General features: G+C 37.9%; 1 protein-coding gene across 1 annotated transcript; it reads right to left on the reverse strand.

Moving 5' to 3' along the window:
* Positions 1 to 3,615: 3,615 nt before the first annotated feature.
* Positions 3,616 to 23,654, reverse strand: LOC121388805 (sex hormone-binding globulin-like). Its single transcript, XM_041520310.1, has 5 exons — positions 23,329 to 23,654; positions 13,956 to 14,053; positions 10,656 to 10,857; positions 8,874 to 9,023; positions 3,616 to 5,527 (listed from the first exon to the last, which is right to left on the reverse strand). Exons 1-5 carry the CDS (start codon positions 23,431 to 23,433, stop codon positions 5,429 to 5,431), a joined length of 654 nt encoding a protein of 217 aa, XP_041376244.1. The 5' UTR covers positions 23,434 to 23,654; the 3' UTR covers positions 3,616 to 5,428.
* Between the last annotated feature and the right edge of the window lie 1,697 nt (positions 23,655 to 25,351).

Raw genomic sequence — 25,351 nt, forward strand, 5'->3', positions numbered from 1 at the left:
GTGTCGTTAAACATCCATTAGGACCTAAGTTGGTGTTGTAGCTAGGTGAACACACATAGTGCCGGAGTTGTGGGTTTTACTTCTCTATTACAACTACAAACACGGTGATAACAATCAACATTTATTTCATTCGAAACAATCAACAGTGTTCATGTATTTACATCAAAAGTCAAGGTATCAAGGCAGTTGATCTAATAAATGGCCAAAAACAATTTGTCCCGAAAAGGTTTTTTTTTATTATTCCTCTATCTAACTAGTCATTACATCCTACTTAATCAGAGAGCTTTTGCAACCACACTCTTACTGATATGCTAGGCTAAGACTACCAACTGCCAGCAGAAAGTTGGCCAACTTTCTGCTGTCAAGACTTCTACGACTGTCCAGTCTGAGAGCTCTTACAACTCGATTCTCGTCGTATAACCCATTAGTTGTTAATCTGAGTGCACCCGTCGTAATTTGGGAGTTGGGGAAATTACAACGCAACCGCCGAGTTGGCCAACTTCATCGCGATAGTTGGCAGTCTGAACCTAGCATAATGCTAGCGATAGGTCACCACTTTAGTTATAGTTTGTGACGTAACAGCAATTTTAATTGCAGCTGTTTACGATCAAAAGGTCTACTATATGTAATAAATTTCGTGGACAATATATACTTAAAAATAAAAAAATGAATAACACTTTTGAGAATGCCGTTATCTGTATTAGTCACTAACCATGCCGATCTGCTAAACTAGCTAAATGACTAGTACCGTTACCGAATCATATTGGACTAAATTTACGAAGCCTGTTTTCCGTAAATACTGGTGTTTTAGCATTGTAAATCATTAAAATGTATGTGATTGCACGCGTGTAAGACAAACAGGTTTTTCGTTCCAGCCAGTGCACTACGACTGGTATATCAAAGGCCGTGGTATATGCTATATTGACTGTGGGATGATGCATATAAAAGATCCCTTGCTACTAATGGAAAAAGAAAATGCAGCGGGTTTCCTCTCTATAACTGTGTCAAAATGACCATATGTTTGACATCCAGTAGCTGGTGATTAATAAATCAATGTGCTCTAGTGGTGTCGTTAAACAAAATAGACTTTTTTGAAACAGGTTTTGTAAATTTGGCCCATTATGATACTCCCGTCCCAGACTCGGTCACTGGCAAAATCAGAGGTAAACCCCGGGATGGGCGTGCCTGAAACTTCACATTATGATATCCGTAACAGGGCCGTACCCTCCGGGGGGGGGGCAGGGGGGGGGGGGGGGGGGGGGGGGGCAGCTGCCCCCCCCCCCCCCCGAGAATCTTGTCCTTTTTTTTTTTTTTAATATATCTCCAGTAATAGCATAGAAATGTTTAATCTTTATAGTATGTTAAAAATTATTTATAAAATTTAGTGCCCCCCCATGGATTTTGGTCAGGGTACGGCCCTGCGTAACAGTAGGCCTAATGACATAATATTGTGAAACCTCTCTATGTAGCCATAATCAGAAAAATAACTTTGTTCATTTTCAGCAAACGCTAGCACTTTAAAATATATGTAAAATGACTTCTGGCATTGAACGTTAGATGAGATTAACGTACACACAGTAAATATTTCAAATCACGTGGTCGTAAAACCTTGGTAGCCATTAGTTGGTCAGCTGCCGCGAGACCATGCCTCATAAGAACCAGTTTCATTCGCACGTGGAGTGCTTATGATGTCACAACCCTATTTATTTGTCATACACAATATCACCTGACGCATACATGTTCAGAAGAACGAGCGCTCGCGGTCACTCGATCGCTAGACTGGTTTCTGCACCTAATGTTAAATTAATAATTATAATAGCTTAGGATACGCTATAGAAGCCAGTTGAACCATTTGCGAGCGCTCATTATCCTGAACATGCAAATGAATACGTCAAAAAATTTAAGAGAACATGTGCAGAAATATAAATAATTAATTTTGTAATAGTTAATAAAGAGACATAATTGAAAAATATTTGTTCTACCAGCCTCCAATCGGTGCCGTTCAACAATTACGTAACGTAACAGCTAGCATTTTTATGACCCCCCCCCCCCCCCCCCCCCCCCCCCCCCCCTCGTCCAACATACACCTGAGTGTTATGCTTGGCTCAAACTAACAACTGCTACGACAAAGGTGGCCAACTTTCTGCTCTCACGACTTCTACGACTGTCCATTTTCAAGTCTGGGCGCTCTTACAACTCGATTCTCGTCGTATAACCCATTGATTGTTACTGTTACTTTATTAACGTGCCAATATCCAAAAGAGGTTCAGGCATAATTGATTGTTTATCTGAGCGCACCAGGCGTAAGTCGGGAGTTGGGCGAAATTACAACGCAACCGTCCGTCCAGTTGGCCAACTTCGTCGTGAAAGTTGACTGTCTGACACTAGCATTAGGTATTTATTTGCTGAACGGCCCGATTCAAGTGTAGGAAATAACACCACTACCCAAAGTCTTCCCGACGAAGACCCACAAAAGGTGTCACAATGTAGCTTGCGTGCATAATGAGGTGTTTAAAACGACACAGTTACATGTAATACATCAAAGAGGTATTTAAAATAGCACTGTTACATATAATAAATATACATGCATTTATAAAATGACACTGTTAAATTTGATATGTATTTCCCGGGGGCCGCTTGCCATATATTAGTGCAGCGATATACGTATTTATTTTTCAATCATTACATTATTTAATATAGCTAAGTAGTTTAGGACATTAAAAAGCTAGTCTATAATTAAAGACATTTTCAGATAATACGAAACGAAACCTGTTATGAATTCTGTCATGTACAAGTTCAGATTTTGATAACCAAACATTGGAATGGCAGTCGTCGCACATATATAGCGTTACACATATTTATTTTCAATAATTCCAGGCGCGGATTTAGTGGGGGGCCCAAGGGGCCCGGGCCCCCCCTATTTTTGGGGTCAAGTTATTATTTTATAGCTATTTTGTTACTCAGATGCGAGGAAATCGCGTTTCAGGCCACTTAAATTTCAAAATTTCGCGGGGGAGCATACCCTCGGGTCCCCCCTATTTAAAAATCCTGGATCCGCGCCTGAATTCATTATAAATTATAGCTAAGCAATCTATAGTTTAGGACATTAAGTAATTAGTTTATTCGTTATTTTCAGATAATACGAAAATATACCCTTTAAGATCTGTCTTTTACAAGTTTACATTGTGTATAATCAGTCCTTGGAATGGCAGTCCTGCATGCGAGGTAGGAAGGATGCAGCATCCTGAGAAGTGGCAGTCCTCCTAAAGGCGAAACATTGGAGCAGTTATATTGTCCAAATATAATTTTGACTGCCTTTTACAGGGATATGTTAGAGAAAATGTTAATAACTTTGTCGTTAAGATTTAGCTTAGGCTTAAAAAAATTGTTACCGGGAAGTGCCCCCCCCCCCCCCCCCCCCCCCCCCAAAAAAAAAAAAAAAAAAAAAAAAAAACAACCCCAAACAAACACCAACAACCCCCAAACAAAACAAAACAAATTTAGGTATGGTCGGTCAGCTTTTAAAAAAAACCCAGAAAAAAAAGTAAATTCTTTTCCTTTTCTTTTTTTATTATATGTTTACTCTTTTTGCTAACATATTAATTTAAAAAAAAAAAAAAAAAAAAAAAAAAAAAAAAAAAAAAGTAATATATTGAAAACAAAAAATTAGGGTCGGCCTTTTTTCTATGTAGGGTCGGGTTCTCGGAAATTCTTTTTGTACACCTAGAAATGCCCTTTTTGCCTAGACGAAGATTATTTATTATATTACTGTCATGGTTGTTACTGCCCCCCCCCCCCCCCCCTCCCCAATACTTTAGACTAGGTACGACTCTCAAGACCGATTACTCTAGTACATGGGCACAATATTTTGTCATAGAGTAAGTAAATAGTCCAATCGAAAAGTCATATTCATTCAAGTCACGGAAAAGGTTCTCATTTGTCAGTAAAACATATTTTTCCGAATTTACTTCCTTAAATACACCATGTCTTTAAAAAAAAAGAAGAGAAGAAAGTCTAATACAAACTTCTAAACTGATGTGGTGTAAAAAGACATCGACTAAAATAATGTACTTGTAAACAGAATAAATTAGTTTCAAGGTTTAGTACTAACCATGATTTCTATTTTGTTACCTACAGTGCACACTGCCATTGACAACAATGTCCATAAACACATCAACATCTAAAATTCAAAGGGGGAAACGTCAACAAGTCTTGTTTACACAGGCGCCATGTTATAAACAATAGTAGTAGTAGAAGTAGTAGTAGTAGTAGTAGTAGTAGTAGTAGTAGTAATAATAATAATAATAATAATTATAATAATAATAATAAGTTATAAATAAATAAAAATTAGCATTATTTCATTTATAACAATGTTTTAAAAAAACAACAAAGAACAAAAAATGTAATACAGTTCATCATCAAACTAGTAATTTTGAGAATTTCAAAAAGACATAAAGTGACAGACCCTAGATTTCAAACACAACGACGTATTTTTCACTATTAAAACCGTGTTTAACAATTTAAATTAGAAGTACTTACATTTTATTATTTAGAAGTGATTCTGGTCATCCAGGTTTTTGTAATACCCCAAAATGCATTTCTCATAATTCTAAAAACGCACGTTCGTCCCAGAAGCAATGGTTATCGAGACAAGCTCTAGTTATTTTTAGACTATAGTTCCCCGTCCATTTTCTAGGACTGAAACTTGGGTCTGCGTCTTTAAGCCAAATGACTGATAACAAATGGACCGTTAAAACCACACCAGGCAATAACATAAATATGCAACAAATGTGCTCAGTGTTATCCTATATTTAACTTATGTGACTTTAATATAGCAAACGCATGACAAACAATCGGAGATAAAATCATTCCCCATCCTTCATATTAAAACGTTCAACTAGCTAAATTTCCATTGGTCAAACATTTCAATCGTCTGACCAATGAGTACTATATTTTCGGTGCCAATAAATGGTGACGTGATAATGATAATATGAGCAATGTTTATATTTACATACAAATACAACAAAAAGTTTCAAAGAAAAAAAAAAAAATAATAATAAAGAGTTGGAGTGAATATCACAATTAAAGTGTCTAACCGACGAATAGCTTTGTCGTTCATACACCATTGTTCTGCACAGTTTTGTACGTATGCAAATTGGTGAAGTCAATAGAAACAAAACCAATGACGTCACCGTAACCGGGTTTCGAGAGTAGTGCGCCTAGACTGGTTTCCATCAAACGGAGTTACCATAGCAACGTGAGGATTGGTAAACTGAGGGCAGGACACTCTTCTAACGGATCTCTGGGGGTGGATGGGCTTCCAGCTCGACGTGACCCTCTTGCGTGAGGTCAGCCACGTCCTGCGCATGCGTTCGACGGGAGCGTAGGCCACAATCTTAGTTGAAACTCTTCCGCGAGGCTCACTGCTTCAATGGCAACTGGAGACGGCAAAATAATTAGGTCGTGTTGTCAGACCGGAACTGACGTGTAGATTGCGAATGCATCCCTCAAAATGACCATCATATATCTGAAAAGAAAATGTAATCATGAAGTACTTTTTTGATATTGTATATACAACGTGCGCGTGCGCGATCTTTGTTGCTACAGGTATACACGCGCCAGAGTTTATGGCGCGCAAGAATTTAAACCACATGCAAATAAAACAGTTGCGCGGTGTTATTGCGCACAATAAACAGGTACGGTACAATAAATAAGAATTCAGCAGGTTCTAATCTAGAATTGAAAAAAAGTAGAAATGACTTCTCCCTTCCCCGAAGAAAGGGGCGAAGTTTGATAAAAATTGGCGAAATTCGTTCATTCATTCATTCATTCATTCATTCATCCATGCATCCATCCATTACTTCGTATAACAATAAGCAGGATTACACCCCCAAAAAAACAACAACAACAAAACAACAACAAACAAACAACCACGAACATCAAAAAAAGGAAAACCCTACAAAAACAATAAAGAACTAAATTAAAATATTATATGTAGATATATCAAATAACCATGTCACGTATCAATAAGTAATTTTGGAAGATATTGTAAGTTTGATAATGAAACATTTTATTTTGGACATTCACGGTGTATAAAGTGATATTACGTAGAACGATTACTATTTCGATATTTCATTACTATTGCTTAATTTGATGTACGATTACTATTGTTTCAGTTGAGGGTTTTTTCCTTTGAAAGTGTTACTTTAATACCCGAAAGAGACAATCCTGAGTTTGCTGCTATTTTAAAATGTTTGCGACTAAAACACAGAGTAGCATTTGACTAAAATTAAAAACTAAATAGGGATTCTTGTTAAGAATATCAGTGTCTATATATTCAATGTGTTTCTGATCGTGATAATATTTGATAAGTAGCCCAACTAGGGATTCTTGTTAAGAATATCAGTGTGTATATTCAATGTGTTTCTGATCGTGATAATATTTGATAAGTAGCCCAACTAGGGATTCTTGTTAAGAATATCAGTGTCTGTATATTCAATGTGTTTCTGATCGTGATAATATTTGTAAGTAGCCCAAACTGGATTTGGTCTTTCAATATTTGGTACGTATGAAAATAAAGTATATCAGGAAATATAATGAAGTTTGACTTAGTAAAAACACTTGGATTTAATATACTGCCACTAATATTTTATACAGAGGAATTTATTTAATACGTAATTATACTCGATAAGAAGACTATGTTAGTTGGTAACATCTTAACAACGGCAGCAAATTCAGTCTCTTTAAAGGCATACTGTCACGGATTTAAGGACCTTATTTCTCTAAAAATGAATAATAAATAAAAATTACATTAATTGTTGGAAACCAAATCTAGCTATCGCATCACCTTAACTGAACCATGATAGAGTGAAATCCATGTCAACCATCTCGGCAATTTTAGTTTTTGAATTATGGACCATTGCCATAATTCAATTATTTTTACAAAATATCATTAATAAATGGAGTATGGTGGTTATGAAGATGGTTGAATAAAGTACATTTAGGGACAAATCAAATTATTTTTGTTTAGGTAATACTTTGTTAGACCATTAAATAGGTCAGTGGTCTGTGATAATATGCCTTTAACATACTGCCACTGATATTTTATACAGAAGAATTTATTTGATACGTAATTATACTCGATACGGAAACTATGTTAGTTGGTAACATCTTAACAAATGGCAGCAAATTCAGTCTCTTTAATATCACAAAAAGTGCATATATTCGGGTATAAAGTATAATAAATAACAATACAGATACAATACATATAAGGTGTCAGACAAGCAATTTGGTTTTAAAAGGACTGTCCTGATTTTTCAGCGATTGTAAGATGTTTCCCTTTTCGATGACTATAATTACATATTCAATTACATTTTCTTGTTTAGAATATCAGTGTCTGCACATCCAGTGTCTTTGCGGCTGTGTGCTAATCATAATGTATGGACAATAAGTTTCCCTATGTTACTTCATGAATCAGACTGAAATTACAGGGACAGATTATGCTAAAGGTAAGGGGTGGGTGAGTTCCGAAACAGTATGTAAATGTTTATAATTTGAAATTATAAATTTTACGTGGACATCAATTTAGATCTACGTGGTGGGTTGGGTTTTTTTAGCCAGGGGGGCGGGAAGGGGGTCCGTTCAACTGGGAAACTCCCCATAATCCGCCCCTGAATTAACAAATATATGTATGATGGATCAAAGATGTTTGAATACTGATGCCAATTACTATTTACGCAGTAATTACTAGTTAAAATTCAACACACACTTCCACTGCCGCCTCTTTGTGCGCCGTCAACAGAAATAGTAATCGAACATTGAAATAGTAATTCGCTTTACGACGTATCATTTCATTTCAGCTTATTTTCGTGCTTATATCCAATTAAGGTTCAAGCACGCTGTTCTGGGCATACACCTCAGCTATCTGGGATGTCTGTCCAGGACAGTGGGTACGACGTATCACCTTTACACCAAGATGTTAAAATTCTCTGGATCACTGAGAATATGCAGAGGCGAATCTAGCGCGGGGGGGGGGGGGGGGGGGGGGGGCGCAGGGGCCCGGGGCCCCTAAATCTGCGACAGTTAAGGCCTATATATTTTATTATATATTAATTTTCATTTTTTTTTACGATCCCCCTCCAAATCTCCCCTAAAGTTCCCTTGGCATTTCGTCTCATGTCATTGGGGCCCACCCTAAATGGATTTTCTGGATCCGCCACTTCTACGGGAGGAAAAAGGGAGGGGAGTATCGGCACGCTATGTTTTGTTCAATAAACTAGGTTTGAATCTTTAACTAATACGAAACAATTTACACTTAGCACTAAATAGAAAACTTTACATTTTATATATTGCACCATAATCTTTCTTTTATTTTGGATAGCATTAGCGTTAAAAGTAACTAAGCTATAGAAAGAAGTTGAAGGACTACACATCCCTCCAAACACGATAATTCCAAGGTGCTCTTGATGGTGAGTTTGGTTTAATACATTTTAAAGGGGCAGTCTCAAATTGTATAGTGACCAAAAATATGTGTTAATGTCCACAAAAACTCAAAATAATTTTATTTACTATTTATAAATATACTTTATTGCGAAATCGATGAATGACGAATTAAAAATAAATAAAACAGGGATCTTTTATTAAAGAATAATAAATTTTCTGAGTGTTTTATAAAGGCAATTTTAGAATTCATTATTGAAAAAGGCTTGTTTAATCTCAGGAGAGCATGGCACTAAGGCACGATGACGCTAGACTATTCAGGCATGGTGCCGCACCATGCGAAAACAAGCTTGGGAAACTAGTTGCAATTTTGAGAATGTATTTTTAACAATGTTCACTTAAAAGGAGGAAAATAAAAACAACAAAAAAATTACCGGAATTGGCGGGAACAAAATCATGGCGTCTGCGGAGTCCATTCCTCCAATCACAAAAGTGTTCAGCTTACACTTGACATGGTAACGACGATAGTAAGGCCTTCCGTCAACAACAATAAATCCCTTTAGGCCCTTTCTTCGGAATTCAATCTGAATAAAATAATATACGCACATCGTTAAGAAGTAAATCGACATACATCATTAAAAAGTAAATGGAGATATGGTGCTGAATTTACAAAGCCTATTTTTCTTAAACGCGGGGATTTAACAATTGTAAGTGTATGTAGTTACACGCGTGTAAGACATAAACAGGCTTTGTAAATTCGAGCCCTGGTATTTAAACACTGACCCTAAATATTATCTAGAGACATTAAATATATATATATATTATTTTTGGCTATTACAGCTTTTTATTGTCACAGTACATATTTCATAAACCTTTTTTCCTTAATTTATAAATTTTAACAAATCTAGTGTTTCCGATTGTAGTAGTTCAAAATTAACTTTATTAAACCACCACTCTCGCTTACAAAAAAGTGTGTAGGTTTTTTTAGGGTTGTGTTTTGTTTAGGTTTTTGACACTAGTGATGCTTAAAAAATCGATTATAATCGAAAATCGATCGGTTACGGTCTATCGGTGTGATGATCGATTATTAAAACAAATCATAATCGATTGTATGGGGAAAAGTTAACTGCATTTGTTCCTCCTTCAGTTTAGACGATGGAACTGATATAAGTGTATGGGAGTTGGTGTTTGTTTTATGTATACACAAAGAAAAATGCATTAATTAGTTATTAAGCAGGGCTTCTAGAATTTTTATAAAATCCACTAGCCATGGGATCAGTGATTTTAAAAATGTACTAGCCACAATTAAAAATTCACTAGCCCTACTTTACTGTAAGTTAATACAATTTTACTAAATAATAGTATTAGTAATAATCAAATATGTCACCTAAAGAGGGAGATAGAGCTTAAAAACAATAACATTAGGGGGTTGGGGTGTTGGCAGGATATTCATATAATTTACAAAATAGACTTAACTACAATATTTGAAAAAAACAAACCCATTTCACTAGCCGTCGGGCTTGGTAATAATAGTTATTTACTAGCCCAACATTGAATATCACTAGCCACGGGAATGGAGCTACCAAAATCTAGAAGTCCTGTATTAATGATAATTCAAATCCTTCTTGTGTTCATGTAATTCTAACCGATTGTGTATATCGTAAATTGATCGGTTGGTGCCTACCGATTATAACCGATGATCGATGATGAAATTCTAACCGATTCTCAACACGAGACACCACTAGAACACATACATTAACCGTCGGCTGTTGAATGTCAAACCTTTACTTACAACACGCGGTCTTCAAACGAAACTTGTTACATTTTCTATTAGTAGTATCGGAATGCCTCTCAGGCTGAAAGGGCCCAGGTATTAGCTCTGATCACAACCAATGTTATCACAAGCCCACCAGAAACAAATAAAATAGTGTTCTTTCTAATTTAAAAGTGCCCCTTTTTTTCTTAGAAAATACTAATATTATTACAGTGTTCTCGTTCTATTTCTTTTGTTTCTTTGTTTCTTTTTTCTTTGTTTGTTTGTTTTTTCTTGCTTTTCAGGACCGCCTAGTTATTTTGGGCTAGATTCGTCTCTCACAAATCTCTCATCAAAATCTGTTGTCAGATCTCAGAATGGTGAACAAAATTTATCCTTATTTATTTACGGAAAGTACCGAGTACGAGCACTTTTATAAAATGGAAATGTGTTTGTAACTTACCGAATGCCAATTTCCGTCATCCAGCCTGCTAGTATGTATGTGAAGGTCAAGATCTGCGAGAGAACATCTCACATTGAAGACCAGTCTCCCTTCCACTAGCCACAACGCCAATATTTCGCTACGTTCCGTAGATCCTCGGTGAATTCCGTAAAACAGTAAACCTCTTGAATACTTCGTTTTAAAATCAAACGATAATTTCTCGCTGAAATTAAAATATACTTGAGTTGAAAATAACATATAAAAGACTCCTTGGTGCTTTATAGATTGGAGTAGTCTATGTAGCAGCAGCGTGTTTTCTCTCTTTCTCACTCATTTAAATATTGAAATAATATGTTGGACACTAAATAGATGCAATTTTAAAAAATGTGTTCAGGAGGCGGAGCGCTCGCGAATAATTTGGCTCATCCTTTTCCAGCTAATGTTAGGCACACAGACCAGTGTGTATGAATGTGATGTGACAGAAGACAATGGCACTAGTTAAATTGTCCGGTCCCTCTAGTGAGGTCATAAACCGCATCTGTAAGACGTGCATATTTATATGAAGAGGGTGGAGAGCGGGACGTAGCCCAGTGGTAAAGCGTCCACCCGGTGCGCGGTCGGTCTGGGATCAGCCAGTGCACCACGACTGGTATATCAAAGGCCGTGATATGCACTATCCTGTCTGTGGGATGGTGGCTACTAAAGGAAAAATGTAGCGGGTTTTCTATCTGAAGACTATATGTCAAAATTACCAAATGTTTGACATCCAATAGCCGATGATTAATACATCAATGTGCTCTAGTGGTGTCGTTAAACAAAACAAACTTGTTTTCTATATGAAGGAAGGAATGTTTTATTTAACGACGCGCTCAACACATGTTCGATTAGCAGCAAGATATCTTTTATATGCAGCATCCCACAGACCTAGGACGAGTTCAGCCAGACCGAGCAGAAACAACGCCCGCTAGACTGGTTTATGCGCTTCACAGTATACCAAATGGTCACGTCGGGAACCAATCAAATCGTTCGCTAACGTTAGCGAAACGTTTGCTGACTGAACTTGGGGCAGTTGTGGAGCACGAAAGAGCCCAATGGGCCCACCGATTGACAGCACATCAAGCATACAACAAATTCATGTAATAACTGACTTGTACGACGCCCCAAAGTGACGTTGCATAGCGCGATAAGGAAGTTTGGCTCACTGAGGGATGGGGTTTTAAACGTGTACAGATTTATTGCACACCTTTGTCAACAGGAATACAACCATGATAAAGAAGACAATTGTACCAGTTGAACTGTTCGCAATCGCTCTGCCCCCGAACACGCCTGAACTGAAGTGAACTGAACTGCATTTACACCCAGGCCGTAGTCTATGCATAATGACATACAGCAGTCAATATAATTGTAACAAGATGGTGGGTGTACATTAATGTACATAAATACAAAGATACACAAATATACAGAGAATATCAGCCAGAGGATTTGAAAATATTCATAAAGGCAAAGCACCTTTTCGCAATCTTTCTTGTTTCCATAAAATATTAATAATACTTTTGTCTTTTTACAATTTACTATTAGTTTCCATTTCGTGCAATAACAATCAAATACATTTACTGATTGTTGCATATCTTGGTAATCATCTGCAAGGTGTCATACTTTGTACAGCTCTTTTCCAGTGGCTTAGGGTGTCAGTCAGAATTGGAGTTGGTCAAAGTTTAAGTTTGTTTTGCTTAACACCATTACAGCATTTTTATTAATTAATTACCTTCTACTGAATGTCAAATATTTGATAATTCTTACACAATGTTTATTTTGTTATATTACGTCGTTAGCATTTACATGCACTTCCCATAGTATATAGCACATATCTCAACCTTTAATACATTAGTCATGGGACACTGGTTGGAACGGGAAAAAACCGAATGGGTCCGCCGAGAATGTCGATACTACGACCAAAGCACCTCAAGGGAATTGAATTTCTCTACAGACTGAGCTAGATCACAGTCTTTGGTGTGGGTTAAAGTCAGGTTTCCAAAAAAGTCCAGCTTTCTAGCATATTATTGTATTTTTACATTTTTCTTTTCATTTATTATTATTATTATTATTATTATTATTATTATTATGGTGAGGCAATGTTATATCAGAAATAGGCCAGTGCTTATAAATCTTTAGTCTAGATTCAAATCTGTAATGACGTCACATGCAGTTTGTCTTGAGTCTAGACTCTTAATAGGTTTTATCAACATCAGGCCAGGAATCGGTACAAAATAATGATGTCCTCTCAGTGGTGCATTGGTTATGTCATCAACAGTTACTAGGTCGATTTTGTTCTAAGATGCACACAAAAATAGAGGGTTGTGTTTGTTTGGGTTTTTGGGTTGTTTTTTTTTATTGGTTTTTTTTATTAACGATTTTATTGCCCCCAGATCAGTTGACAGTGTCAAGGTTGGGGAGCCTTGAATCATTGCCTTACAAAAATACATGTATATATTCATACCTTCTAGTTACATACATTTGAATTTGTTAAAAACAATACATAAATATGAATACAATAATGGTTTTGATCTGAGGGGGACAGGGGATAGAGAATGGACAGATGAAATGAATGGGGTAAAAAAGAGGAAAGATAAACAGAAACTAAAAAAGAGAGAAAGAAGCATGTATTATTTACTCGTATTGTAGATTAAGATTGGTTTTCTGGTTCTACTGAATTTTTAGTATATCCAAGCAAGCCCAGATTTTCCTTTAGGTTAATAAGATGTGCAGTTATGAGATTGAAGAAAGTAGTATCAATTAATTCTCCGATTTTCAAGCAAAAAGATTCAACCATTTCTCCCAATGTTCATTAAATTTGTCATACTGGCAATTTTTAAAATAAATACATCTTTCTATTTGGAATTTAGTTTTCAGGATATTTTCAATGGCCTTTTCGTGCAAACTTTGTTTAAGTATTTTCATGTTGTAAATGTAATATTTTATATTGACAGCTATCCAGTTTACTACGTATCTTAGATCACCATCTGTTATTCCAAACATAACTACATTTTTGCTTAGTGGGATGCAAAGACCAGTTTTTTCAAAAATCCATTTTTTAACTGCTTCCCAAAGGTTTCTTACTTCAACGCAGTCGTAAAAAAAGGTGTTGCAATGTTTTTTTTTTGTTATTTCCAAAACACTTTTACTTTTCTTCTTACGTCAAACCAAACTGAAACTATTTGCCACAAAAAAAAAATAATAATAATAAAAAAAAAAAATGAAAAAAAAATGTAGGAAGATGGGACGGACTATAGATGATAAGTGCAATTTCCCAGTTTTACCTACCCGCTTTTGTAAAATTCATTTGTAGAAAGTTCCACTTTGCTCATTGAAAACGGCTCTATCTTGACTCCTCTCGATGATAAAATATTAATATCCGATGCCTGTAAAAACAAAATAAAATTGCTATTTACATTGGTAAAATCATCGGAAGATGTCATCAACTAGAGAGGAAACCTTTTAACGGGGGATGTACATTTGTATAATCATCATTCAGTGGCGTTGCGTGGGCGGGGCCACCGAGGCGCTTACCCCGGGCGCAAAATTCTGGACTGGTGGAATGGACTCGGGGAGTGCTAACGGTCCACTGGTTAGGGGGCACAATACCTGCTTTACCCCAGGCGCCTTGCCCCGGGCGCTGGAAACCGACGCTACGCCACTGTCATCATTTATTGGCGCTGTGTCTCTTCCAAACCCTTCTGCATCATCACCATCATCATCATCAGGCTTCCAACAACGCCCAACTTTCTAACATTATTTTATTTTTGCAATGCACATAAATGTCACAATGCACATAAAATTTGTCTTGAATATCCAACATCTGTAACGTAACGAAAAGTAATCATTCAGTGTTCGAGATTAACGGTATCCCGATATCCCGGGGATACCAGAATTTAATTTTGGATACCAGACTTCAATAACCCAGTATCCCACCAGGATACTAATGTAATGTAACATTGTTGTTGGGGTTTTTTAATCCTGCGTTTTCATTTTTCGCTGAAACAATGAACGTCGGTCATTTACTGAAGTTAGGTAACAGTATTTTCGAGCTCGTATCCAGTCTAATGCTATGCCGTAAAAATATCTCCACCGGTTCATACCCAGTCTAATGCTACACTGGAGCAATAGCGAGGTAGCAATAGACTGGGAACCGCTAAGTCGCTATTTTTTTTTTTTTTTATGTTTCCTCCCTTCAAATTTTATTTGAGATATTGATTCCACATATGTAGGAAATTGATACAGGTAGGTTTATCATTAGTAATGTCGGAAACAGTTATAGATTACTGCTAAATATTAATTTATGTCATTATTAAGCAAAAATAGATGCAGCAAATCTTTCTGCAGATTCTGTTTGTTTGCCAATTTCACGATTTCGATTGCGGCGTAGCAATAGACTGGGAACGAGAACAGTGTCGTCCAAGTTTGTTACGTTGTTATTTATGAATTTCATTTAAGTGGGATACTAAATTCTCAGGTGGGATACCAGATTTTGAAATGTTAGTATCCAACTGGGATACTGCCCAAAGTTTTTAATCTCGAACACTGAATCATATCATAATACAATTACAGTTTTATTTAAGATTGATCTCAGCCGGCCTGCAAATAAACTCGCTCTCTCCAAATGCGTTCACCAGTGGCGGATCCAGAAAATCCATTTATGGGGGCCCCAATGACATGAGGCGGAATGCCAATGGAACTTTGGGGGACGTTTGGAGGGGATCGTAAAACAAAAATGAAAATTAATATATAATAATATTACAACTATTGCAAAATTTAGGGGATGGGGGCGGGCCCCTGCCAAAGATCCGCCCCCCCCCCCCCTCCCAAGATCCGCCACTGTTCACCCATTTATGAGATAAGATACCCCAGCGCTATTTCCGCTCTACAATTTCAATGAGTCAAGATCCCCAAAATGTCTTCCGAGGACACCTGGGTATTTTGCTAATCGCTGACAGAGGGGTGAGTCACACGGCAAACTGCAGGTATAAAGACTTCTTGTGCTGTACAAATATTAATACAACCCGAAATGACACACCACGCACGGAACTAACTTATCCTTTCTGTCTCTCTTTAAATATGACACATTATAAACGTGGCTGATGGAAAATTATTACAGTATTATAAAACAGCTTTAGTGCAGACAAATATAACCTTTGAAAGAAAACATCCTGAGAAACTGTCATTGTAACAGCGTTTATGACTAAAGCCAGATATTTTTTTTTTTCATTTCAAATTATTTTTGTGCTTATATCCAATTAAGGTTCAATCACGCTGTCCTGTGCACATACCTCAGCTATCTGGACTGTCTGGGTTAGTTGTTAGTGGTTAGTGGTTAGTGAGATAGAGAAGAGGGTCTAGTGGCCTTATACGTACCCACTGAGTCGTTAAAACTCGCTCTGGGTGTGAGACGGTACCGGGTTTGCGAACCCTGTACCTACCAGCCTTCGGTCCGATGGCTTAACCACGACGCCACCGACGTTAAAAATTACATAATATACTAAGACAAAACGGTTTAACAATAATACTAATGCGTGGCACGTTAACCCCCAGGCTGCATTCACTGACGTGACGAATTACAAAATTAATTTTATATTGTACGAGTAGGTCGCGATACGATACATACTCCGATATGTGGGTATCGTAGTGTTTTCCGTAGCTTGTTTTAGGCAACACTCCACCATTTGGCGTGTTGTTACAGCTTAAAGGGACAGACCGTAGTTTACACCCATGAAAATTAACACTAAGTTTAGTTAATCTACAAACCTGTAACACATTTGGATAAAGTTACAATTCAGTTAAACATGAGTCTGTGACTTTGAAATGGTGAAATACCCTTTAAAATAGACTAAAAGTCGAATCCATAACTGTTACTTCTCAGACGCACGTGCGTTTTTAAAAATATGAGAAATACATTTTGTGACATTAAAAACACCAGGATGACCAAAACCACTTCGAATGTACAAAAATTGATAATATAAACAATAAAATCTAAGTAAAGTATGATTTCAGTTATCAAAACAACGGCTCTAATAGGAAAACATATGCCTTAGTGTTTAAAAACTAGAGTATGTCCCTTTAATACAGTCCGGTTTAGGAAATAGTTCCTCATATAAAATACTACAAAATTCTGATATGCTTTTTGAAATCTTTCTTTGATGATTACACGCTGGTTGACCTCTGTAGTATTTAAATAACCCACTGGTTTGAAGTTACTTGTTATATGTAGTACCAACTGATAACAACTGTGTTAGTGGTATGGTGCCACTTATATAACACGAGGCGGTTGTCAGGCATAGGGGTCATTAATTGAAACATTTCGTGGTCGACCTATGTTGAATGTTTACACGGTACTTGTCATTTGAGAGCACTCTCTAAAATTAGTAGTCACATTACCCTCTCGATAGTGCTGTATTTTTCACAGAATATATTCTGACATAAAAATTGAATTGAACTGCATGGAGTCATTAATGGTGGTGTGTAACCTTAACATGATTCAGCGCCATGCCTCAGTAGTCTAGTGCCATCTTGCCTTAAAGGGACAGACCCTAGTTTTTAAACACTACAGCAATTTTTTTCAATATTAGAGCCTGTTTATGATCACTGAAATAAACATTTCTTATATTTTATGGTTTAGATTATTCATTTCTGTACAACCGAAGTGTTTCTGGTCATCCTGCTGTTTCTATTACCCAAAAATTTATTTTTCATATTTTTAAAAACGGATGTGCGTCTGAGATGAGAAGTAACGGTTTATTGATTCGAATTGCAGTCTATTTTTAAGGATATTTCCCGTTTTAACATCACAGACTCTTCTTTCGCTCTGTTGTAGCTTTATCCAAATGAGTTCCAGGTTTGTAAATTAACTAAACTTAGTGTCCGTTTTTTTACGGTTTGAAACTAGGGTCCGCACCTTTAAATAACATTTCAATTACAACAATTAGCTTAACTGATCAATTTTAGCAAATCCAATGTGTTTCTGATCGGCCTGATTTGTGTAGTAGCTCAAAACAGAAAGTACGTATTTCGGGTATTGTATGTATTGCGATACAGCTGCTATAAATCGGTATATTGGATCGTGGACTTAGTATCGCGATACAGTAATTTATCGTTACACCTCTTAATACTTATACCGATAAATAATGCATTAATTAAATCCAGTGTCTTATTTAATTTTGAACGTAACGAAGTTTATTTTATTTAAGCACATTTTGCAAATGACTACGCTTTTTTTGTCTTAGTATATTAATTAAATTTAAAAAATAAATATCAATGTCTCTTTATACAAGGTGTTTCTGATCATGCTGATGTTTCCAAACGCCCAAACAGGATTCTTTCTCCCACTAATATCTACGAAAGATAAAATTATATTTGAAAATATTGAAATATACTAGTTAATACTAGTATGTACTAGTAAATTGGCCAGTAAATAGGAGCAAAACTCATTAAAGAATGAGTCCACAAGACGCTTTCAAGATGACTAACTTTCAAAGACTTCAATATTTAAGCTGTACGTCCTTCTCAGTGCGTGCGCGCGCGCGCGTGCGCGCGCGCGCGTGTGTGTGTGTGTGTGTGTCAGTGTCAGTTACAGGGTGTGTCACATTGTGTGTATGTATTTGTTTGTGTATATGTATGTATAAGTATGTGTGTGTGTGTGCACGTACGCCTGTACACGTGTATGTCACCCTTCGTGGATTAAGTAAAATTTAAGTTGAACATTGCGCAACCCTAAAAGGGATGTGAATCAAACCTTTTCCTCGTCATCCCTTTATATATAGGCCCTCCTAGGTCCGCAATTTTTAGTCTGACTCACTAATCAAGTAATAGGCTACATTTATTGTGGATTAAAAAAAATGTATTATTATTATTCAGACGCGTGTGCATAGGGCGTGGGTGGGTTGCGGAGGAGCATGATCCGACTCCTTAAACATCACTCGGCACAGTCTAGACCCCGACCCCCCCCCCCCCTCCGTCCTGCACAAAGCCTATTATACAAAGCGCTTGGGGAAGTTCAAAGTCCCACACTTCCCAGAGGCGGATCGGGGGTGGGGGGGGAGGAGCCCACCCACCCTAAATTTTGTGTATAAATTATATTATATATCAATTTTCATTTTTTTAATGATCCCCTCCAAGCCTCCCCCAAAGTTCCCTTGGCATTCCACCTCATACCACTGGAGCCCCCCCTAAATCGATTTTCTGGATCCGCCACTGCTTCCTTATAATAAACATTATTAGATTCTTCTCCTCCATTATTACTCTTAAAGACCCATTTATTATTTGTTTTTAAAATATAAAATTCCTTTATTTTCATAAATTTGAGTCAAAAATATTAGACATGTACCTTTGACATAATTTAATAAAATGTAGGCCTAGGCTAACTGATATTATATATATATATATTCAAAATGCTATAGCCATATTTCCTTCCTTTTTTATTTAGATAATCGAATAAAAATCCCTCATAGCTTACCGGCACATGCGTTAGTTCTCTGTATTAAATGTTATTATATTATTTACCACACAAAAAAACCTTTGTGTATAAATAGCCAGAAGAAATTTACGACAGTCGATTAAACGTCATTATCCGTAGACATTTCACTGACAAGTAGGGCAGAAGTGGGTAGGACACAAAAGAGGGTATTGTGGGTAGACAAAAGATGACAGACAAACCTGGAGTCATTCTATATCCGCATGCGATGATGGGCCGAACGAACCGCTAGTAATTGGCGTAACTTTGTTATTGTATTGTGTGGAACCGACACCGGATATTGGTAGGGTGTTAACGATATATCTGGCTCCATATTATCTCGGTATCACGAAAACTACGGTAATAAAATTGTTTTAACTTAAAGTTTTAACTGATAATTAAAGAAACAGACCCTAGTTTTTAAACACTAAGGCATATTTTTCACCTAGATCTTAGATTCAACCCGTAAAAATGGACACTAAGTTCGGTTAATTTACAAACCTGTAACAAATTTGGATACAACAGAGTGAAACAAGAGTATGTGACGTTGAAATACCCTTAACAATAGATTAAAACGCGACTCCATAACCGTTACTTGTCAGACGCACGTGCGTTTTTAAAAATATGAAAAATGGATTGTGTGGTGTTAGAAACACCAGGATGACCAGAAACACTTCGGTTATACGGATAATCTAAACAATAAAATATAAGTAATGTTTGATTTCAGTGATTATAAACGGCTCTAATAGTGAAAAAAATATGCCTTAGTGTTTAACAAACTAGGGTCTGACCCTTTAAACAATTAAAGACCTCTATTTAAGACTTTTAGCAAACAAATACATGTATGCCAAACAGTTACTTTTGAATAAACAGTTTAAACGTCTTTCAAGATTACGAAAAGAACTGTAGGACTTCGCCGTACACCGTCGCAATTCGCCGTACAGTCGCCATTTTAATCAAATGTTTAATGAAAGAAATGCGTTGTGATGCGTAATGTGTTCTACAGTGTTTAATGTTATATGAACTGCTACGAACATGAACAGTGGTAATAACTTTAATACTAGTAATTATTTTCTTTATTTGTGTCAGCAAGATTTGTCGCTTCGACAGTATCAATATCCGGTGTCGGTTATATTTTTTAATTTTATTTTTTTGAAAAAAGAAAAGAAAAAAAGTACAAGTCAGATTGGCCCCGTGTTCCGCGTCATTGTGCGACGCTAACGTTTGCGAACTATTTGACTGGTTCCCGGTGTGGTCATTTGGTTTTATTTGAAACGAACGTTTTTTGTCTCGGTCTGGCTGAACTCAGTTTGAGAGAGACTCACCAGGTCCCCCGTTCCACGAAGCGATCTTAGCACTAAGATCATCTTAAGGGCATAACTACCTTATGCACATACGATCATCTTTGCGCTAAGATCGCTTCGTGAAACGGGGCCCTGGAAAGTAATATTAAGTTTAACGACACCTCAACACATTTTAAACTATGGTTATTTTAACACTTGTTCGAGAGAGACAAGAGATGAAACCCGTTGGCGCCACATATGCTATTCCTACTGATAACGCAACCAGGAATCTTTTATATGCACTTTCACAAAGACAGGATAGTACATACCACGGCTTTTGGTGTACCATTCGTGTAGATAAGGATTTAACGCTCGATTCCATCAAAGGAGTTGATTCTGCGACATGTTTTCACTAGTACATACGTGTGTCTCTTGAAAAATGAACTGTGATATTTTGGTGGGTTTTGCAGGTGAATGTTTATTTCACCTGCTAGGTCTGCAAGGCTGCTATTTCGAGCCCTGCATCGTACCTAAGGCGACCGCTCTACCACCGAGCTACATCCCGCTTCTAGCGCGTGTACCGGGAGGGGAGGTATGGGTCATCCCACCCCCACCCCGATCAAGTCAATTTTTAAAAATGTATTTTTCAGGGTAGCATGTCTTAATATGATAAAAGAGACGGATTTAACATATCCCAGAAAGTTAATTTAGGATTAAAAAATCGTTCGGTTCAGAATGTCAATCAATATCCGTGGAAACTTCTCTTAAACTCTTCGACCGGCCTCGGAATCTATCGACAACGAGGGCGGGAAGTAGCCCAGTGGTGGTAATGCGCTCGCCTGATGCGCGGTCGGTCTAGGATCGATCCCCGTCGGTGGGCCCATTGGTCTATTTTTCGTTCCAGCCAATGCGCCACAAATGGTTTAACAAAGGTCATGGTGTGTACTACCCTGTCTGTGATTGTTGCGCATAAAATATCCCTTGCTTTTAATCGAAAAGAGTAGGTCATTGCGTAACGACAGCGGGTTTCCTCTCATATTATCACTGTGATACTTAACCATGTCCGTCGCCATATAACAGTAATTACAATGTGTTGAGTGCGTCGTTAAATAAAACAATTTCTTCTTTCTTTTCGTCCAAGCGAACACGATGTGATGGGGGTGGGGGTATTCTATAAAGGTCAACGTTTAGCACCGACAACACCTCTTTAAATACGTCTTGATTAAGGTACGAATAAACTTTTTGTTTTGTTTAGTGACACCACTAGAGCACATTAATTAATCATTTCTGTCACATAGTCTTCAGAGGAAATTCACTACAATTTTCCATGAGCAGGAAGACTTCTTTTCCCCACATACAGGATAGTACGTTTCACGACCTTTGATATACCAGTTGTGGTGCATTGGTTAGGATTAAGCAAACCCCAATGTGGGTCCACCGACGGGATTCGATCCGCATAAAGTACGACCACAATTACACGAATCCAACACCCCCCCCCCCCCCCCCCCCCCCCCCCCCCCCCCCCCCCCCCCCCGTGGACTCACCTAATTTGAAGACAGACAACAGACGTCAATGGCTATCGAACTGGCTGATGATATATCGAGAAGATAACATACAATAGAAACTTTCGATCTACAGTCTCCCTTCATTATAAAAATTAGTAAAATAAAATAAAATAAAATAAAATGGCCACCACCCCCTAAAAAACCGCACACAAATCCACACACCCCCCCAACCCCCCACCCCAAAACAACCCCAAACAAAAACAACAACAACAAAAAACCCAACCTAAAAACCCCCACCAACAAGATAGTAGCCTTGAGAATAATATTATTTCTTAGTTAAACATTTAAGAATAGGACATCAACCTTTTATTTTCTCACTGTGGTGCGCTTTTCTTGGATTCCTTTTGTAATTAGTTAAGTCTTGGTAACATTCGAACGTAGTCTCAGTCTGTATCAGTCTCTTAGCCTGACAGTATCATTCTCTCTCCATGTGTATCTCTCTCTTTCTCTGCAACTCTCTCTCTCTCTCTCTCTCTCTCTCTCTCTCTCTCTCTCTCTCTCTCTCTCTCTCTCTCTCTCTCTCTCTCTCTTTCTTACATTTTCTCTCGCGCTATTACTGTCTTTCTCTCTCTTCTCTTTCCCTTCCTCTCTTCTCTCTCTTCTCTCTCCTCCCCCTTCTTTACTGTCTCCTCTCTCTCTGTCTCTCTCCCTCTCTTCTCTCTCCTCTCTCTCTCCTCTCTCTCTCTCTCTCTCTCTCTCTCTCTCTCTCTCTCTCTCTCTCTCTCTCTCTCTCTCTCTCCTCTTTTTCTGGTGAAAATAAGCAACCCATACTTAATCTTATTCTTGTATGAATATCTTCTGATCACAGAGGTATAAGATAGTGGAATAGATTTATATAGTCTATATATATGGCGTATGACACCCCCCCCCCCCCCCCCCCCCACTTAACTTTATCGTTCCTACGTCCCTGATAGAGAGCTTAAATATATGAAAACCATGTCACCGTAATAAAATGCCCTGGACAGTTTCCACACACAAACACCCAGTAAAGAACTGGCGAATTCAGAGGTTGGGTCCAGGATAGCCGTGCTTGAACCTTTAGTGGGTATATAAACACGGATACCCTACATGGAATTTGTAGCAAGTTCAGAATCATCAGTGTATATATATATATAATTTTTATTTATTTATATCTGATTAAAAATATAAATACAGTATTCAGTGGCGTAGCGGGGGCTGCCAGCGCCCGGGGCAAGGCAAGTATTGCGCCCCTTATCCAGTGTACCGTTAACACTCCCCGAGTCCCTTCCACCAGTCCAGAATTTTGCGCCCAGGGCAACCGCCCCGGTGGCCCCGCCCACGCTACGCCACTGACTATTTGAAAAAAAATATATGCATGTACTTACCTCACATTGTCGTTTCACGTGTCTACTGCTAACTGCCATCAAATCACACACAACCGCTATAAACACATAACTTGAAAGTCTTTCACAAACACTATCCAAATGCATGTTGAAAAGGAAGTAAATAAAAACCCGAACTTTTTTCAACTTTGATTCACAAACCACTGTTTATTAAAGTTTTACACTTAAAGTAACTTCACAGTTCACCAACGTATATATATCTACTACTCACTTCTCGGTATATTTTATACGCAAGTATTGCATGTGTAAAGTTTGTTGCACGTTCTGAGAAAATTTATAATTGAAGAAAAAACCGGGTATTTCCTAACTTTTATAGTGTCGCCTACTTATGGATGCGTAATTTTAACAATCATTCATAAACAAGCGTACGATACGTATCACCGGGTTGGTCGATTTCGTCATCCAGGGGGCTAGCTGCGCGTGCGCTAACTCGACCGTCGCGCTAAGCAGACGACAGAGATAAAATATATTGACCAAGTGAGGATTCCGGCAGATTTTACCGCCAGCCGTCAACAGGGTAGCGTGAGTCATTATTACCCGAGTTTGGCTGTGATGGTGATACACTGGTTTTTTGATTGACAGCTAGAGTCGACCTTTCGTGTTAGTAGGTGTGCCAACAAACCTACGCTATCGTATGTTTATGTGTACATATCGGTCCGAGGAGGAAACAGGCTAATTTAACTTGTTGTGTTTACTAGGTCTAGTAGTATAATAAGCCAAATCTAAAGTATTGCTGGAGCAAATCTTCGAATTTGGGCAAAAATGAATGAATGAATGAATGAATGGATGTTTGACGACACCTCAACACCAAAAATATATTGGCAGAGACATTCGGCCAAAATGAGCTGGCTTGAATTTTTTAAAATATGTATTTCCATCATTCTACCCACACTATTAGTTGTAATCTATGTACAAACGCGTAGCGACGCGTTTGTAACCCTATATAGCTGTTTGGTAGTAATGTTAATATGAATAAATGCAGTGGCGTAGGCAGGGGGCACCTGTGTAGTGAGATATGACACGAACCTTTTTAATGTTATTAATAGGCAAAAAGGTAAAAATTTCCTGGGATTGGGGGGGGGGGGGGGGGGGGGGGAGTGGGGGGGTCATGCCATTGTAATAAATGTTGTTACCCAGATTCGGGCATTTTCGTCTCATTCAGGAAAAAATCAGCCTGCTTCTCCCCCTCCCCCACACTCCCCATAACAAAAATGGGAACCATACGCCTATGATTCTAATAAATAAAATAAATAAGTGAAAGCATGTTGATGTAAGGTTTATTTATTTATTTACGACTGATATATCAAATGTGGCAGTAGCATACATTTACCGTTAGATACCATTTATCCTACGAATTGTTTTAAAACATAGTTGTTTTAAAACATTTATACCGGCCTCGGTGACGTCGTGATTAGGCCATCGGTCTACAGGCTGGTAGGTACTGGGTTCGGATCCCAGTCGAGGCATGGAATTTATAATCCAGATACCGACTCCAAACCCTGAGTGAGTGCTCCGAAAGGCTCAATGGGTAGGTGTAAACCACTTGCACCGACCAGTGATCCATAACTGGTTCAACAAAGGCCATGGTTTGTGCTATCCTGCCTGTGGGAAGCGCAAATAAAAAATCCCTTGCTGCAAATCGAAAAGAGTAGTCCATGTAGTGGCGACAGCGGGTTTCCTCTAAAAAATCTGTGTGGTCCTTAACCATATGTCTGACGCCATATAACCGTAAATAAAATGTGTTGAGTGCGTCGTTAAATAAAACATTTCTTTCTTTCTTTCATTTATGAAGTAGTATTTGAGGGAGCGTTAAACAAGTGATGGCAAGGTTGACAGCTGAGGAACGTGAACGTGCCTTAGGCATGCTTCAAGTCGGCATTTCGAGTAGAGTCATCGCACATGACAGGAAAGGTGGGGGGAGGGGAGAAGAGGGACCGCCTGCACTGGCAGGTGCAAGGGAACACCAGCAGCCCGATCGAATCGGTAACAGGCGGGTGGGGTGGTG

This window comes from Gigantopelta aegis, chromosome 14 (assembly GCF_016097555.1).
Source record: "Gigantopelta aegis isolate Gae_Host chromosome 14, Gae_host_genome, whole genome shotgun sequence".
NCBI classification, from domain to species: Eukaryota; Metazoa; Mollusca; class Gastropoda; order Neomphalida; family Peltospiridae; genus Gigantopelta; species Gigantopelta aegis.

What these genes read in the sequence shown, in the direction of transcription:
- LOC121388805 (XM_041520310.1), bottom strand. Translation starts at nt 23,433, where the DNA reads ATGCATTTGGATAGTGTTTGTGAAAGACTTTCAAGTTATGTGTTTATA. An exon ending in ACGTGAAACGACAATGTGAG is followed by an intron (nt 14,054 to 23,328) that starts GTAAGTACATGC and finishes TTGTTTTTACAG; the next exon opens with GCATCGGATATTAATATTTT. An exon ending in ATGACGGAAATTGGCATTCG is followed by an intron (nt 9,024 to 10,655) that starts GTAAGTTACAAA and finishes TATTTTATTCAG; the next exon opens with ATTGAATTCCGAAGAAAGGG.